Source organism: Rhinolophus sinicus, linkage group LG04 (genome assembly GCF_036562045.2).
Source record: "Rhinolophus sinicus isolate RSC01 linkage group LG04, ASM3656204v1, whole genome shotgun sequence".
Classification (NCBI taxonomy): domain Eukaryota; kingdom Metazoa; phylum Chordata; class Mammalia; order Chiroptera; family Rhinolophidae; genus Rhinolophus; species Rhinolophus sinicus.
In genome coordinates, this window is record NC_133754.1 from 126,382,586 (window position 1) to 126,400,698 (window position 18,113).

General features: G+C 36.8%; 1 protein-coding gene across 4 annotated transcripts in view; it reads right to left on the bottom strand.

The window, feature by feature from the left end:
* ADAMTSL1 (ADAMTS like 1) overlaps nucleotides 1-18,113 on the bottom strand; it is an 890,862-nt gene that overhangs the window by 183,924 nt on the left and 688,825 nt on the right. For all 4 annotated transcript variants that reach the window (XM_074330338.1, XM_074330337.1, XM_019739192.2 and 1 more), the window contains one exon: nucleotides 16,345-16,429. In XM_074330338.1, the coding sequence (XP_074186439.1) occupies nucleotides 16,345-16,429 (85 nt within the window). The remainder of the gene's footprint in view (nucleotides 1-16,344; nucleotides 16,430-18,113) is intronic.

An 18,113-nucleotide genomic window follows, 5' to 3' on the forward strand; every position in this document is an offset into this window, starting at 1 on the left:
TACTTTCCCCTCTTGATTTACACGACATCAAACTGTCCTGACTTTCTTTTCTTTTCTGGTCACTTCCTTATCAGTCTCCGTTTCGAGATCCTTCTCCTCTCCTCAAACTCTAAATATTGCGGTGCCTCAGGGCTCAGTTTGGTGCTTTTGAGGTGTTCATCAATGATTCTTGGTTTCAAATACCACCAATGAGCTGGCAACTTCTAAGTATGGTCAGTCCTCGGTATCCACAGGTTCCGCACCCGTGGATTCAACCAATTGTCGGTAGAAAATACTTGAAAAAAAAAGTGACGTTGTTGCTGATGCGTACTATGTAGTTAGGCCTACGATGGTTGCATCTGTACTGAACATGTACAGATTTCTTTTTCTTGTCATTATTCCTTAAGTAATACAGTATAACAACTATTAACATAGGATTTACATTGTATTAGGTATTATAAATAATCTGGAGATTATGTAAAGTATTCAGGAGGTTGTGTGTAGGTTCTATGCAAATACTATGCCATTTCATATAAGGGACTTGAGTTTTGGTATCTGTGTGTGGGGTGATGTCCTGGAGCCAATCTCCCATGGATACCAAGGGACAATTGCATTTAATCTCTAGTCTAGATCTTTCTCCTGAGCTTTATACCTGAACTTTTTTTGGTAAGATTTAGGATAGGGTGCCATTTTGTTCTTTGAAAGGAGTAAACACTAATTTAATATACTCTATTTATGAAAATGTATACAGTGCTTTTTATGTGCCAGGTGCCATTTTAAGTGCTTTATAAATAAAAGCTGTTAAATCCTAACAACCTGATAAGAACTAGTATTATCTCCATTTACTATACAGATGAGGAAAGTGAAGTATAAGTCAGTCACACAGCTAGTAAGGTTTCATGCTCTTACCCACTATGCATTGCTCCCTCTCCTGCTTGACTTTTTTACTTTGATATTTCAAAGGTATCTCCAACTTAAAATGTCCAAAATTGAACTCCTGATTTCCTTCCTCAGTATCCTATTCCACCACAGCACATGATTCTGCTGGTTACCCAATTGCTCAGGTAAAACAATTAGGAGTTATTCTTGACCCCTCATTTTCCCTTACTGCTCACTTCCAAATGATTCCAAAATTCTCTCAATTCTCCCTTAAAAATATATCTGAAATTCATTTACTTCTCTGCAACTCCACTACCACCACATTGATATAACAACAACAGCTACTGTTTAGTGATGTGTTCTATATCTTAATTAACTCATTATAACATCGTTAGGAGATGGGTACTGTCAAAAACATTGTGAAATGTGCAAGAGATTATTGATTATTCTTTACAATGGAAGGCTGGCACTGCTTAGCAAGCTTTCAGGCATTGTCTAATTCTACAGAAGTGAGTCTTTGTCTTGGGCTAGTCTATTTTGCAACTACATAGTGACAGAAGTTTCCTTATAGAGGGCTGGTAATGATACAAATGTTTTGTCAATAGTGATGGACTCTTTCTCTGTTCATTGTGAATGCAAATTATTTTGTCTGGTACAAAATATAAAACTTCTCTAAATCCAATTCTCCTCTGAACAAGTTTTTAACATCTTACTGGTTCCCTCAACAATTTAAGAGTTAAATAAAATGTTTGACATGTGCTCATTTCATATTTATATGAGTCATGATTTTGGTTTTCGAAAATTATATTGTAACAGTACTATTTTCATCCCAATTTCTAGATAAAATTGAGACACAGAGATTTCCAAGGTCATACTGCTAAATAAATGGCAGAGTCAAGATTTAAACTGTGACGACTCCAGAATCCATGCTCTACCCCACCTCACCACCCTGGCTCTCAGGCTGCCATGTACACCACAATCTCCTGGACTACCACTGGTCTGTTTTCTTTCTCTGTTAGCCCTTGCCAATCCATTCTTCATGCTGCAGCCAGGGGATCTTAGACTGTAAACCTTTCATTATTTCCACTATACCCAGAAAAAGAGCCAAACTCCTTACCAAGCTTACATTATGCTATTTTTCCATCGTCATCTCCTAAGATTCTCCCTGCCAGTCACTAGCCTTCATCCACTGTAGTTTCCTTCATTTCTTTAAACATGTGTCATTCTTTCTTGACTCAAGATTTTGGCATGTGTGGGTCACTCTGTTCCCTTCTCTCAGCTTGGAATAACTCTCACTCATCCTTTAGGTCTCAGCTGACATACCTCTTCTCAAAGAAGAATTCCTTGACCCCAAGACCTATGGGGCTACTCTTAGACTCTCTTGGAGTACCTCTTCATTTTCTCATAGCTGTTGTCAGTCTTTGAGAATCAAGTGTGAATCTTTATGTAATAACTATCTTCCTCACTAGACAAAACATCTATGAAAGCAGAACTTCACATAATAGATGCTTTTTCCCTAATGGATGAATTTAAGGGTAAGAGTTTTGAGTGACTTGGTATTGGGCTTCTTCTTGGGCTCAAAGATTGAAAGCAAGTTAGATAAAGAGGCAATAGCTTTGAAACTCAAAGAAATTAAATCATGCCTCTCAGTTCCAGGCATTGGCATGAGGAAACAAAAACTTATTCCTGTTGTAGGAATTTCTTTTGGTCTTTTAAAAAGTTATTGTGCTCAAATTTAGTAGCTGTACTGAGTGGGCTCATTCATTTTACACTGCTGGTAGCTGTACTCAGTCAGGATGTGCTGGCCACATTTCATCTTGATGGGGTGTTGGGTTACGACGTAGCTTGAGGCAAGTTTAAATTCTCTGTCTATCACACTTCAATTTAATATTAATAAAAATGATATTTTACAGAAGTAAAGGATTTTTGAACAATTTTGAGCCAGAGCCTGCCTTCAGTAATTTATACATAACTCTGGTCTAACATTGCCTTATCACTCCAGCAGCTACTCAACAGTGAAGGCTCTGGGGCATTTGGAATTGTTTCTAGGTTAGAGAAACCCAAGGAGAGCTCCTATTTTTCCTATCTACTCTTTAAAACTCAGTGTGCACAGAGTATTGGGAAAAAGAGAAGACAGATCACAAACAGCATGCCTCAGATACAAATGGTGCCAAATCAGTCTCTTCACAAATGAAAAATGAGAATACGACACTTGTTTCAGACCATCTTTCTCTCCCATTGCTTTTCTGACCTATCTGAACAAAACATGATTTAAAAGTTTGGTTTTCCTTGAGGATAGTCTGATTATTTAAAAAGCCATGTCCCAGGGACAAAAATGCCAGTATAGCTTACAATACTATTAGTGCATTTGTAGTTTTCAGCTTAATACTAGAATGTAGTTTCTAACACTTCTACTTTGATAAAAATCTAAAAATTGTAAACTCAGAACACTTTTCATGAACTACTTCTTCACATGGGCTGAAATTAGTTTATCTTGCAATTTTATAAAGGTTTCTTTCCCTTAATTCAACGAGTTTGGCAAAGCTTTCCAATGAAAAGTTCAGTTCATTAAAAATGACCTTAATGGACGTAACATATATTGGTGGTGACAGGGTCCATACTTTATTTTGGCACACTAGGATCCCATTAATTTGTCTTTGTCACTCTCTAGGGCTCAGCTCAGCAATAGTTCAGATTTAGCTTTCTGAAAGTAGCTACAGAATGAGCAATAAATGGAGACAGTAGGAGGGGCTGACAAATTTAGAACTTCTTGGTTTGCATTAAAGGCTTTTCTAATCACTACATAAAAATGGCTCTGTCTGCTCTCTTGAATGTGTGATTGATTTTTCTGTCTCAGTGCATGCTGGGAGCAATCTGTGGGGATCAACTGCATTTAACTTAGAGTTGAGAGGATGCTTTTCCATGCAAGAATTTTCTAAACTTTCCTTATTAATGTTTGCAGTTCACTATCGATCCCTTTTTATTCAAATAAAGGCAACTAACCTTTGTCCCTTACAATAAACTACGGGCTAAATTCAAAGTGTGATGCTTAAAAATGAGTCTTCAAAGAGCCTCAGAAGTACACAAGAGAGGCAGGGAGGTGGTGTTCCCTGGGGAACCACTAGCTAAATTTTGGGTTGAATTGCACTTCTCTTTCACATTCCATTAGATACAACATGTATGAGGCAGATGCAACATCTGCTTCAATTTTGCCATTTATAAATGGTGATTATTAGACATTTTTACTCCTTTAAAGACTCTCTAAAAAGATGAATGATGCTGAAAAGGGCTCCATCATAACCATGGCTAATACATATACAGAGAGCTTCCTGCATATCGGATACTTTACATACAGAGGGGGCCAAAAACATGTATACACATTTTAAGAAAGGAAAACTGTATTAAAATTGTAATACTCAATATATACCGATAACAAAAGATGAATACAAGTCACGTTTGACTTCTGCAATTACAAGAGGTGCTCAAAGTGGTTACCCTCAGCGTCCAGACACTTCTGATTATGGTGAACTACTGCTTGAGCAACGCTGACCACAGTGTCCACTTGTATATATTTTTTGGCACCCGTGGTATATTAACTTAATTCTCACAATAACCCTATCATGTAGGTACTATTATTATGATCATTTCACAAATGATGAAATTGCAGCAGCCAATAGGGTGAAGGACTTGGCCAGGGTCTCCTGTTGCTAGTGGGGGATCCAAAATTAACTAACACCCAGGCAGTCTGTCACTAGAGCCCACACTTTTCAACACTGGGCTCACTGCTGCTCTGCATGGAAGTATGATCAATAATTCAAGTGCTTTTTACTCTGATTGCAGGAGGGCTGTATCCTGGTTTGAGCACACAAATACACAGACTCACCCCTCATCAACTCACATAGTTGGCAGGATGATAACTCTGAAAAAATAGTACAGATTTTAGGAAGTTATCTGTGATCAACATATAGACAGGAAACACTGAGGTACATGTACTGACACAAAGTATCTGACCATTTGCTATGTAAAAAGATCCAATAATCTTTCCTCAAGTGCTAGTTCTGGAGTCAAAGTCAGATTCAAATAAATTCTATCATACTCTGCTGAACATCAGTTCACATCAACACCTCCCCCACCCCACCCCTTTCAGTGTGTATTGCATTCTTCTCTCATTTGTTTCTCATAGTTGTAAATTAGCATGTTCTAGCTTAACTATTGTGATATTTTCGCTCAGAGGGATATGTGGTAATGAAGAGAATCTGGGAATTCCATAAACAATTCTCCTACATTCCTTTTTAAATTAATAACACTATCACTCTAGGTATACCCAGACATGAAATGTCATTTCTTAAAAACCACTAGCTCACTGTTCAACCTGTGGATCATTGGCCAATATTCAGCATTTTAATCACAATCCTATCATCCTGTGATAAGAATGCTCTCAAGGTTTCTTGAGGGCAAGTCCTATTGGGTTGATTTTTTACAGTATCTGCAACTGGAAGAGAACACAGAGCACAGAGCAAGTGACTTATGAGCAGATTAGCTTCTTATATTCGGAGGTGTGAACAATTAGCAGGTCCAGTGACTCTTTAGCATCATCTAAAATAATCAGCCAGAAAACTTCTAGGAAGTATTCTCCTGTTGCAGAGGGTATACTGGATGAGAATGATTTGGATGGAAGGGGAGGAGGCCTGGAAGGAAGGAATTGGAAGTGAGACAGGTCCTGACTGTTGGGGGATAAAGACTGATTCCGTCCGGCCAGTGTGAGGCTGTAGCTCTGCCATGTGCCAGTTTTCAAGGTTAAATGCTTTTGCATCCTGTAATTCTAATGCTCAGCCCTGGTCTGTGAACATCTTTTATGTTGCTTTAATGATCTGCAAAAAGTGTATAAGTTTCTCGGTTTTTAGGTGAGCTCTTGATTCTTAAGAAACACACACACACACACACACACACACACACACACACACACTATTCCTTTTATTTTCTGTGGCCTAAGATGCACAAAGAATGTAATCCAGGCACCTTGTACTCACGATATAAACAGCAAAACTATCTAGATCCATTACTGATGTTGGAATCCCTAAATATTCTTTGGGGGAAAATATAAAAACACATGTCACATAATTAACATTTCTAGCCATTTAAAAAAAAAAATATATGAATTCACATTCTTAACCACTGAGTTCAGCCATCCACATTCTCAGACAACTTACTGGATATAAATATGGACTAATGTAAACATACACTTAAATATTATATATCTATATACTATTTCCAACAAGGTAAACAAGGCACTTAATGACTGTAGGATCACCATGGTGAGTCTTACTGGTTTTTCTTGCTGTAGCTAATTCCTTGAGCGTTCTGTTCACACAGATACATGACAGGAATTTCCCTTTGCTTCTTATTGAATCAGCCCCATCCCTAAGCTGATGCCATCTGGCATCCAGATATTACTGCTGCCTTCTGCCTGCTTGCTTTCCTTCTTCTTCTTCTTTTTAAATGACTCACAACAAGGTTATATATGCCAATATGCTTAAGGTCTGACTATTGTGTTGAAGCACAAAAATGTTTTCCTAACCCTGTAGTAATGCTGTTAACTAAAAATTGAGTAAGAGAACTCAAGACTTCCTAAGTGTAAGATCAAGGCCCAGAGGACCATCCAATCCTACCTTTGAGAGGATGGCACTGTTAAGACTCTTCACCTGGTGTGTGCCAGGTTTGACGGAGGGATGGCTAATTAAAATGGATGTGTTGGTCATGTAGTGCCCAAAGGAATCTCCTATTTCTTGTTCTGAGCCAGCCAAGCAGAACTCCTGGCAACTAAAATAAATATGGGAGGAATCTCGCTACCCTAGGTGCCCAATTAGTCCTCCCTTCCTCTCCGTGGAATGACTCATCGGAGCAGAAAGTCTAGAAAGAAAAAGTCAGGGCATCTGAAGCATCCAGACCATATCTTTTCCTTACTCCTGCCTCCCCTAACAGATGACATCTTCTAGGCATTGGGTGACCTGAAGGAGTTAAGGAAATGAACCATTTCCTTCCCATTCCAAGTTAGATCAGGCTTTTTAAGAAGGTAAGTTTATTAACTTCCTGTACAGCAATAGCAGATGAGCTGTCTTTACATGTCGTAGAAGCCACCATAGTATCACTTCTGCTCAAGAAATTCAGCTGTCAAAGTGGTCATAATGTGTACTCGGCTTGAGGTGGCGTGATGTTTAAGCTCACTTCTCAACAAAGACTGAAAGTAAGGTATACAAACAGGAGATGGGAAATCAAATTAGTAATTTCTTTAGCTTCTATCTGATTAATGAATATAATTTTTCTACCACATTGTAGTTCGGATCTCTCACCAAATAAAAGTAAAATTTTGAGGGTTTAAAAAAATACCTAGAAAGTGACTCCTGCATATTTGTCAGTGGAAGCAATGAGCTGGCCTCAATCTGGAATTTAGATTCGTCAGCTGGAGGCAAATTCAAAAAGATACAGTTCGAGTAACAGCAAAAGAAAATTCCATCAGTCTTTTTCCCATCTGCTGAGGATAAAAACCAACAATTTCTAAAAGTATGTTTGAATGAAGCTACAGCTTTATAAGATGAATCTCAACATACTAAGTACATTACCATAATGTGACCCCATCTCAATACTTATTTCAGCTCTTTTATGAGACTGGTATCTGTCTTTGTAGCTCCTATATGGCATTTAGTTCAGTGAAACAACACCAGTACATGCTTCTGTTCTATACAGTTTTAGCTATTTATTGGCAGTTCAGTTTTTAGTTTTTAATCATAGTTTTCTTCTAAACATATCTTAGTGTGGTTGCTTTCCACCATATTTTTGGCCAGAGTGTTAACCAATTATTGTTTTTTTTTCTTTTGGGGGGTTATCAAAAACATCTAATATTCAATAAAAGTCTCTCCAGATGATAAAGACTTTAAGCTACTGATTTTCTTATATTATTTAATGAGACAGGCTGGTGATAATATTTTCATTTCACATAAGGGGAAATAAATGATATTTGCTGTTTTACTACAGAACTCTCCATGTTAGATGGAGCCAAAGAGAGAGATAATAGTTCTGGGGCACTGTTCCTGCTTCTCTGTAGTTCAGAAGTGACAGCCACAGCTTCTAAACATTACCATTTAATTTAAGCAATGTGAGTTTCACTGGTAGGGGGAAGGAAAGACTTGCTGACAGTATATCATTTTTTCATTATACTATGGAGAGTAATTATAGGTTGCTACATACATTCAGAAACTCGTCTATGTGGTTTGTTTTAAAAAAGAAAGAATTAGGACCATGTAAAACTATGATTTTTAAATTCAAAATCAATAAAAAAAAAATAATGTGACACGTAGGACCTTTCCCAGGGTTCAGTGCACTAAACATGTAAAGGGTATTACAATGTGGAAACCATATACCTTTCATTACATTATTCTACAGCTGTCATTTATTTCATTTTGGTATAAAAGTAATTGTTCTGAGCATAATAGTATACATTTCCTTTACCCGGCACCAGCACTCCAATTACAACCTACTTCAGTTCAGATTAATCATGCCAAGATGGCACTTCCATTACACCGAGAGTAAAATTTAATAATCTAATATATGGCTGTAGTTTCAGTGGCTGAAACTATGTGTTTAACTACGTTAGGAATTTTATTGTGGTGAAAGTTAAAACATAATGCACCTTAATCAGACCTTTAGTGGAAAACCTCCATTACGGAATATGGTTGACCACGTTCTATGAATGCTTCTGCAGAAGCATTAAACTCCACTTACAGCTTTCATTTGGGAGGTATCTAATAATGAGAAAGATGTGTAATTATTGATGTAAGATGTTTTGATTCAATATCAACTTTGTAATACTATTTAACCTCGGTCATAATGCAATAGTACTTACAAGGTTATGCTTTAGACCAAATGACAAAATAGTGTACAGGAGAGCAGTGTTTATTTAGGTAAATTAATACATATCTGGATTTAAACCTATTGAACCTAAGAATATATATAGAGTAACTAGCTCCAATTACATGGCATCTTTCCGTGCCTTAAATAGGACCTTAGGGGATTAAAGAGTTAATACCCCTCTAAAATGATCTTACTCCCTCTTCAGCAGTGAGAAGGTCTATCAAATCAGGTACTGGCAGGAGAGAAACAAAAAGTTTTAAGCCTTCACATATTCACGTAAACATTGTACTGTACTTTTTAACCACTACTTTCCTTCAAAGTTCTGCAATGGTTAGTTGTTTTTCTCTTAAAGGCTTTTCTCGTATAAGTAGAAAAAAGTGCTGTACTAAATTTGTAGTACAGAAATAATTTGTGTTTTGCTTATTGTCCTTTTAAGTAAGAAATGTGTTACCTAATGTGTGAACAATTTTTCTGTGACGCCAAGTGACTGAACACCATTTCTTTACAAATGAGTTTTGGTAATTATACCAATCTGTATTTTGGGTTTCTTTTTCAATCTCTTGCTGGTTAGGGTGTGATTCAGGAACACAATTTGTGTTCTGGCCAACTACATCAGATTTAGATTCAAACAGGATGTATCTGAGAAAATTCTAAGTTGCTTTTGAATATATAGATTACAATGTTCGTTTATATCTGTAGTAAAATTTAAAGTATGGTTGAATTTGGAAACCATTTCATATTCAACATGCTACACTGTGAGCTCCTGGAAGGGGGGTAACATGTCTTATACATCGATGCATAGCACAGAGCCTAGTACTTAAATAAACTAGAAAATCATCAATTTGAGAAACTGTTTAGGTTATAAATGAAATTCATCAATAAAATGCTTCCCCCTTATTTAAAAAAAGTGATGCAGCACAGATGTCTATGAGTGTTTTCTAGTAGAATCAATATACAGTTATTGATCCATCAGTCAATTAATCTATATTTGTCTGTTCCCCATTTCCTCCTCTTATGAAGCATCTGGAAAGTCTATGCCTAGTAGTCTTACAAAATTCATGGTCTTGATAAAACTGAGCAGGTATGGGACCATGATCAAGTGAAGGAAAGACTTGGTATTTATCCGATACCAATCCCAGCAGGAAAGGGAAAAAAAAAGCTAATAAACTTTCTTTGCCCTCAGGTACATTTTACTAACCCTTTAATTTTTTAAAATTAATTTCTTTATTTTTTTATTAGTTTCAGGTGCACAAGACAAAGTAATACTTAGACGTTTATCATTTATATCCTTCACACTGTGTGAACTTCCCTCCCCCCATCCACTATCCCTCTGACATCGCACAGAGCCATTACATTTCCACTGTCTCTATTCCTAATGCTGTATTCCGCTTCTTGTAAGTATATACATACATATATATATATATATATATATATATATATATATATATACACACACACACACACACATATATAAAATTATAGTTGGCATTCATTATTGTTCAGCTTCAGCTTCAGGTGTACAGTGCAGTGATCAGGCATCTACATCATCCCTGAGATGGTCTCCCAAATGGGACAAGTGTCCATCGGATACCCTACAAAATCTTTATAACATTATTGATTACATTCCCCAAATTAATTTTCAAAACCTTGTGGCCATCTTGTGATTACTGACTGTTTTCTAATCCCCTCACCTTCCCCCTTATCCCCAACCCCCCTCCCATCTAGCAACCCTCAGTTTTTCCTCTATGTCTCCAAAACTGTTTCTGATTAGTTCATTCACTTATTCTTTTCTTTAGATTCCACATATAAGTGAGATCATATGGTATTTGTCTTTCTCTGTCTGACTTATTTCACTTAACATAATGTTCTCTAGGTCCATCCATGTTGTTGCAAATGGTAAGATTTCTTTCTTCTTTATGGCTGCGTAATACTCCATTGTATAAATGTACCACAGTTTCTTAATCCAGTCATCTACCGATGGGCATTTCGGTTGTTTCCATGTCTTGGCTATTGTGTATAGTGCTGCAATAAACATAGGAGTGCATAAAGATTTTTGAATTAGAGTTTTGGATTTCTCAGGATAGATACCTAGGAGTGGAATTGCTGGATCATAAGGTAGTTCCATTTTCAGATTTTTGAGATACCTCCATACTGTTTTCCATAGTGTCTGCACCAATCTGCAATCCCACCAAGAGTGCACAAGCGTTCCTTTTCTCCACATCCGTGCCAGCACTTGTTGTTTGTTGATTTATTGATGATAGCCATCTTGACTGGGGTGAGGTGGTATCTCATTGTGGTTTTTATTTGCATTTCTCTAATGATTAGTGAGTTTGAGCATTTTTTCATATGTCCGTTTGCCATCTGTATGTCCTTTTTAGACAAATGTCTCTTCATGTCCTCTGCCCATTTTTAAATTGGGTTGTTTGTTGTTTTGGAGTTGAGTTGAGTGAGTTTTTTTATAAATTTGTGATATTAACCCCTTATCAGATATATCATTGGCAAATATCTTTTCCCATTCAGTAGGGTCCCTTTTTGTTTTAGTGATGGTTTCCTTTGCTGTGAAAAAAACTTTTTAGTTTGATGTAGTCTCGCATGTTTATTTTTTCTCTTACTTCCCTCGTGTGAGGGGATATATCAGTAAAAATCTTACTCCGGGTAATGTCTGTGAAGTTTCTTCCTATATTTTTTTTTCTAGGAATTTTATGGTTTCAGATCTCACATTTAAGTCTTTAAGACATTTTGAATTTATTTTTGTATATGGTGTAAGGAGGTGGTCCAGCTTCATTTTTTTGCATGTGTCTGTCCACGTTTCCCAGCACCATTTATTGAATAGACTGTCTTTACCTCACTGAACATTCTTGCTTCCATTGTCGTAGATTAAATGGCCATATAGGCATGGATTTATTTCTGGACTGTCTATTCTGTTCCATTGATCTATGTGTCTGTTTTTATGCCAGTACCATGCTGTTTTGATTACTGTAGCCTTGAGGTATAATTTGATGTCAGGTATTGTTATACCTCCCACTTTGTTCTTATTTCTCAAGATTGCTGAGGCTATCCGGGGTCTTTTATGGTCCCATATAAATTTTAGGATTATATGTTCTATTTCTGTGAAAAACGTCATTGGTAGTTTGATAGGAATTGCGTTGAATATGTATATTGCCTTAGGCAGTATGGACATTTTAACTATATTAATTTTTCCTATCCATGAATATGGTATGTGTTTCCATCTATTTGTATCTTCTTTCATTTCTTTCTTCAGTGTCTTATAATTTTCTGAGTACAGATCTTTTACTTCTTTGGTTAAATTTATTCCCAGGTATTTTATAGTCTTTGGAACAATTGTAAATGGGATTTTTTTTTAAAATTTCTCCTTCTGATGTTTTATTATTGGTATATACAAATGCAACTGATTTCTGAATATTAATTTTGTATCCTGCTACTTTACTAAATTCATCTATCAGCTCTAATAGTTTCTTGGTGGAGTCTTTAGGGTTCTCTATATATAGTATCATATCATCTGCATATAATGACAATTTTACTTCCTCCTTACCGATTTGGATGTCTTTTATTTCTTTGTCTTGTCTGATTGCTGTGGCTAGAACTTCCAGCATTATGTTGAATAGAAGTGGAGAAAGTAGGCAACCTTGCCTTGTTCCTGATCTTAGGGGAATGGTTTTACATTTTCCCCATTGAGTATGATGTTAGCTGTGGGTTTATCATATATGGCCTTTGTTATGTTGAGATATGATCCCTCTATTCCCACTTTCTTAAGGGTTTTTATCATAAATGGCTGCTGGATTTTATGAAATGCTTTTTCTGCATCTATTGATATGATCATGTGATTTTATTTTTCATTTTGTTAATGTGGTGTATCACATTAATTGATTTGCGGATTTTGAACCACCCTTGCATACCAGGGATGAATCCCACTTGATCATGGTGTATGATCTTTTTAATGTATTACTGAATTCTGTTCGCTAATATTTTGTTGAGGATTTTTGCATCTATGTTCATTAGAGATACCGGCCTGTAGTTTTCTTTTTCTGTGGTGTCTTTTTCTGATTTGGGGATCACGGTGATAGTGGCTTCGTAAATAGTGTTTGGGAGCCTCCCCTCCTTCTGGATTTTTTGGAAGAGCTTGAGAATAGGTGATAATTCTTTTTTGAACGTTTTGTAAAATTCACCTGTAAAGCAATCTGGTCCAGGGCTTTTGTATGTTGGGAGATTGTTGATTACTGATTCAATTTCCCTGGTGGTAATCAGTCTATTCAGGTTTTCTGTCTCTTCTTGAGTTAGCCTTGGAAGGTTGTATGCCTCTAGAAAATTGTCCATTTCTTCCACATTGTCAAATTTGTTGGCATATAGTTGCTTATAGTAATTTCTTAAAATTTTTTGTATTTCTGTGGTGTCTGTTGTCACTTCTCCTCTTTCATTTCTGATTTTATTAATTTGGGTCCTCTCTCTTTTTTAATGAGTCTGGCTAAAGTTTTGTCAATTTTGTTTATCTTCTCTAAGAACCAACTCTTGGATTCATTGATCTTTTGTATTGTTTTTCTGGTTTCTATTTCATTTATTTCCGCTCTGATCTTTATTATCTCCTTCCTTGTACTCCCTTTGGGCTTATTTTGCTGTTCTTTTTCCAGATCCCTTAAGTGTGAAGATAAACTGTTGATTAGTGATGTTTCTTGTTTCTTTAGGTAGGCCTGCAATGCTGTGATTTTCCCTCTTAGGACTGCTTTTGCGGCATCCCATAGATTTTGGGTCGTCGTGTTTTCATTTTCGTTTGTCTCGAGATATCTTTTGATTTCTTCCTTGATCTCCTGCTTGACCCATTCATTATTTAGTAACATGTTATTCAGCCTCCATGAATTGGTGTCTTCCAGTTACTTTCCTGTAGTTCATTTCTAATTTCATAGCACTGTGATCAGAGAAAACAATTGGTATGATTTCAATTTTCTTAAATTTATCAAGACTTGTTTTGTGGCCTAACATATGGTCTATCTTGGAAAATGTTCCATGTGCGCTTGAGAAGAATGTGTATTCTGCAGCTTTGGGGTGAAATGCTCTGAAAATATTGATTAAATCCAAGTGGTCCAATGTGTCATTTAAGGCTGTTGTTTCCATATTGATTTTCTGTCTGGAAGACCTGTCCCTTGTTGTCAGAGGTGTGTTGAAGTCCCCTACTATGATAGTGTTACTGTTGATCTCTGTCTTTATGTCAGTCAATATCTGTTTTATATATTTAGGTGCTCCTATGTTGGATGCATAGATGTTTACTAGGGTTATGTTCTCGTGTCAGATTGATCCCTTTATTATTATATCGTGCCCATCTTTGTCTTTTAATATGTTCTTCATTTTAAAGTCTATTTTGTCAGCTATAAGTATTGCAACTCCAGCTTTTTTCTCATTTGCATTTGCATGAAATATCTTACTCCAACCCTTCACTTTCAGCCCGTGTATGTCTTTTGATCTGAGGTGAGTCTCTTGTATACATCATATACAAAGGTCTTGCTTTCTTATCCATTCAGCCACCCTATGTCTCTTGATTGGAGCATTTAATCTGTTTACATTTAAAGTGATTATTGATAGGTACATAGTTATTGCCATTTTTAAATTTGTAGTTAGATTGTTTTCATCTTTCTTCTATTTACAGAAGTCCTTTTAGTATTTCTTGCAATGCTGGCTTGGTGGTAATAAATTCCTTTAGCTTATTCTTTTCTGGGAAGCTCTTTATCTCTCCATCAACTTTAAATGATAGCCTTGCTGGATAAAGCAATCTAGGTTGTAGGCCTTTGTTTTCCATCACTTTGAGTATCTCCTGCCACTCCCTCCTGGCCTTCAATGTTTCTGTAGAAAAGTCATTTGATAGTCTTATGGGAATTGCCTTGTATGTAACCCTCTGTCTTTCTCTTGCTGCTTTTAGGATTCTCTCTTTGTCTTTAACCTTTGCTATTTTAACTATAATGTGTCTTGGTGTGGACCTGTTTGGGTTTATCCTGGTTGGAACTCTCTGCACTTCCTGGGCTTGTATGTTGGTTTCCTTCATCAGGTTAGGGAAGTTTTCGGACATTATTACTTCAAATATGTTCTCAATCCCTTGCTTCCTCTCTTCACCTTCTGGTATTCCTATGATGCACATGTTGTTGCGTTTGATGTTATCCCATAGGTCTCTTAAACCATCTTCATCGTTTTTTATTCTTTTTTCTTTCTGTTGTTCTGTTTGGGTGATCTTTGCTAACTTGTCTTCTAAGTCACTGATTCGATCCTCTGCTTCATCTAACCTGCTGTTAATTCCTTCAAGTGAGTTCTTTATTTCGGTAATTGTGTTCTTTAGTTCTAACTGGTTGTTCGTTATGATTTCTACATCCTTCTTTATGTCGTCTCTAAGTTCCTTAAACATTCTTATCATCAGTGTTCTGAACTCTGTCTCTGATAGGTTGGTTACCTCTGTTTCATTTGGTTCCATTTCTGGAGGTTTCTTCTGTTCTTTTATTTGGGACATGCTTCTTTGTTTCCCCATTCTGGCTGATTCTCTGTGTTTGCTTTGATGTATTAGGTAGATCCCCTAGAGTTCTTAGTTCTTGCTGGGTTATCTTATGTAGTATGTGTCCTTTATATTTGACTTGCACTACTTCCTTCTTCTCCTCTGCGTGTGCTCCCAAGGTGACTCTTGTGTTGTGTATATTGTCCTTCAAGTAATCCTTGCACGAGTCTCATAGCTGTTCTGCGTGATGAGCAGAGAGTCCTTTGATGGGTTATAGATGTCCCGTTTATGATAAGATCCGGAGGAGAACTCAAAAAGTGTGCCCAGTTCCTGCCATTCCTATGACGTCACTCCTAACCCTTTAATTATTGATGAGTGGCTACATTACAAAGTTGGGAGATAAAGAGTTTGAGTGGGCAGTGCCCCCTGCAACTAAGATTGAACATGGCACCTTGAGCTGAGCTACTGCTGAGCTCCTGGATGGCTCAGTTGGTTGGAGCGCATCCTCTCAACCACATCGTTGCCAGTTCGATTCCTCAACTCCCGGAAGGGATGGTGGGCAACACCCACAACTAGAAAACGGCAACTGGACCTGAAGCTGAGCTGCGCCCTCCACAACTAAGATTGAAAGGACAATAACTTGACTTGGAAAAAAGGCCTGGAAGTAAACACTGTTCCCCAAAAAAGAATAAAGTCCCGTTCCCCTTCCCCAATAAAATCTTTTAAAAAAAAAAAGAAAGAGTTTGAAAAGCTGCCCAGACATCCACATCAAATCTACATTATATCATTGGATGCAGTTTGGGCCTTCTCACCTTTGACCTCTTGGAAAAGAGAAGGTCAGATTTTGGAGAAAACAGTAGGCACTACACCTTCATTTTCTTATTTCAAAATTGAAAAGTATTTAGAGAGCACTCATGTTTGGAGAAGCACTTTGAAACAGATAAACCTCCAATCTGACAGCCCCAAAGCCTCATTTCACCCTTGGTAAAAGGATTACCCTTAGTTCAGAGGAGACCCACAACCAGTGGGACACTGCTTTCTTTAAACCAATCAGCCTCAAAAGCAAAACAACTTGTGCTTTCAAAACTTACGAAGGCTCTTCGGACACAGCAGCTCCTTCTTCTAGTTCTTGAGCTTGTTTATGCCATGGCAGCTTGGCCTCTACTGGAAGTTTCTCTGAGAGTTAAAAGAGAAGAGGTTAGAACCAATATGGGATTTCAGGGAAATTCCTCTTTTCCCCCTCACCAGTTCTTGATTTTGTACTATCTACTAACTAGGTTGATAACAGCAAATGATATGTTTTTAGGTAAATTTCTGCCTCTGATATTAGTTACCAGGTATGATAAAAAAAATGTGGTGAACATTTAAATAAAAAATATTTATTACAGTTAAAGACACATTGCCATTAATCCCCCTCAAAATATTTCCCCTTGCTTGGAACACACTTATCCCATCATTCTTGCCACTTTCTGAAGCAGTGCTGGAAGTCTTCTTTCGTGAGTGTCTTTACTTTATCCTCCATTGTGACAACACTCCATGTCACACATTGCTTCTGGTATGTGGCAATTCCTTCAAATAAAAACATTACGGTGTGTCCTCACCACCTTATTCACCAGATTTGGCATTGTGTGACTTCTGGTTCTTCCCCCAAATCAAAATGATCATGAAAGGTAAACGTTTTGAATCGATTCAGGACATCGAGGCAGCCACAACAGTGCAACTAAAGACACTCACGAAACAGGACTTCCAGAACTGCTTCAGAAAGTGGCAAGAACAACGGGATAAGTGTGTTCAAAGCAAGGGGGAGTATTTTGAGGCAGATTATTGGCAATGTGTTTTTTACTATAATAAGTTTTAAAATTTAAACATTCACTGTTTTTTTTTTAACACCCCTCATATACCAAGAAAAAAAGAATCAGATTTTAAAATGTTCAGTAATACTGGTCTCTGTGTATACTCTTCCTCTTTATTATGTTGAAGAGCAAAGAAAAGTCTTTTTAGTTTGAAAGTTGTGACTCTAGGAGTGCTAGCTCAATATGTGTATAAAGAGTCATCAAAGTATCTTTTCACTATTACCTGTTGAAAAGATAGAGCAATATTTACCTTTAAAAACAAACACAAAGTACAACAAATCATATTATGACACTTCCATAAATTCTAACTTGTTTTTCTTTTGCCTTTTGGCTAAGTGTGTGTGATCTATACCATATTATCAAAAACAAACAAAATTGCTGATATTTTTTATATCACAAAGCACTGCTTTAGATATCTGATTCATTGAATATCACCCCCAAGGCTCACTGACAATTAGAATACGAGCAACTTAAGTCCACAACCCTTAATTTGACTTGTTTCACCTATTTATATAGCTTTAGCCAAACAATTCAGAACAAACTTCGTAACTACTTCCTGGAAAAAAAAAAATGTGGAGGAGAAAAAAAAGAGGGACGCTGTAACTGCTCCTACAGAAGTAACTGCCAAGATTCCCATTCTGACATATTTTATTAGTATCATTTATAGGCATACTTGCTTTATAGTATAAGCCAGTGAAGCTCTATCACCATTTTATAACATATAATTGCAAAGATGAAAGAAATATTCTTTATATGAATACACCATAGAATTATATGGCATTTTAATGATGTTTAAGTAGAGCCAGACTCACTACTTAGTTGTGAAAATCTAGGTTTTATTTTTGATAGTTAACCACAAATTGCTTTTCTTTTTCTGAAGTGGCCTGGTAAAGAGAGAGTTAATGAATAATTGACTATTTCAAGATAGCGGTATCAGTTCTTGTCCTCTAGATGCAACAATTGTTTATAGTCAGAAAACAAAGTGAGTGAGAGATATAATACTACCA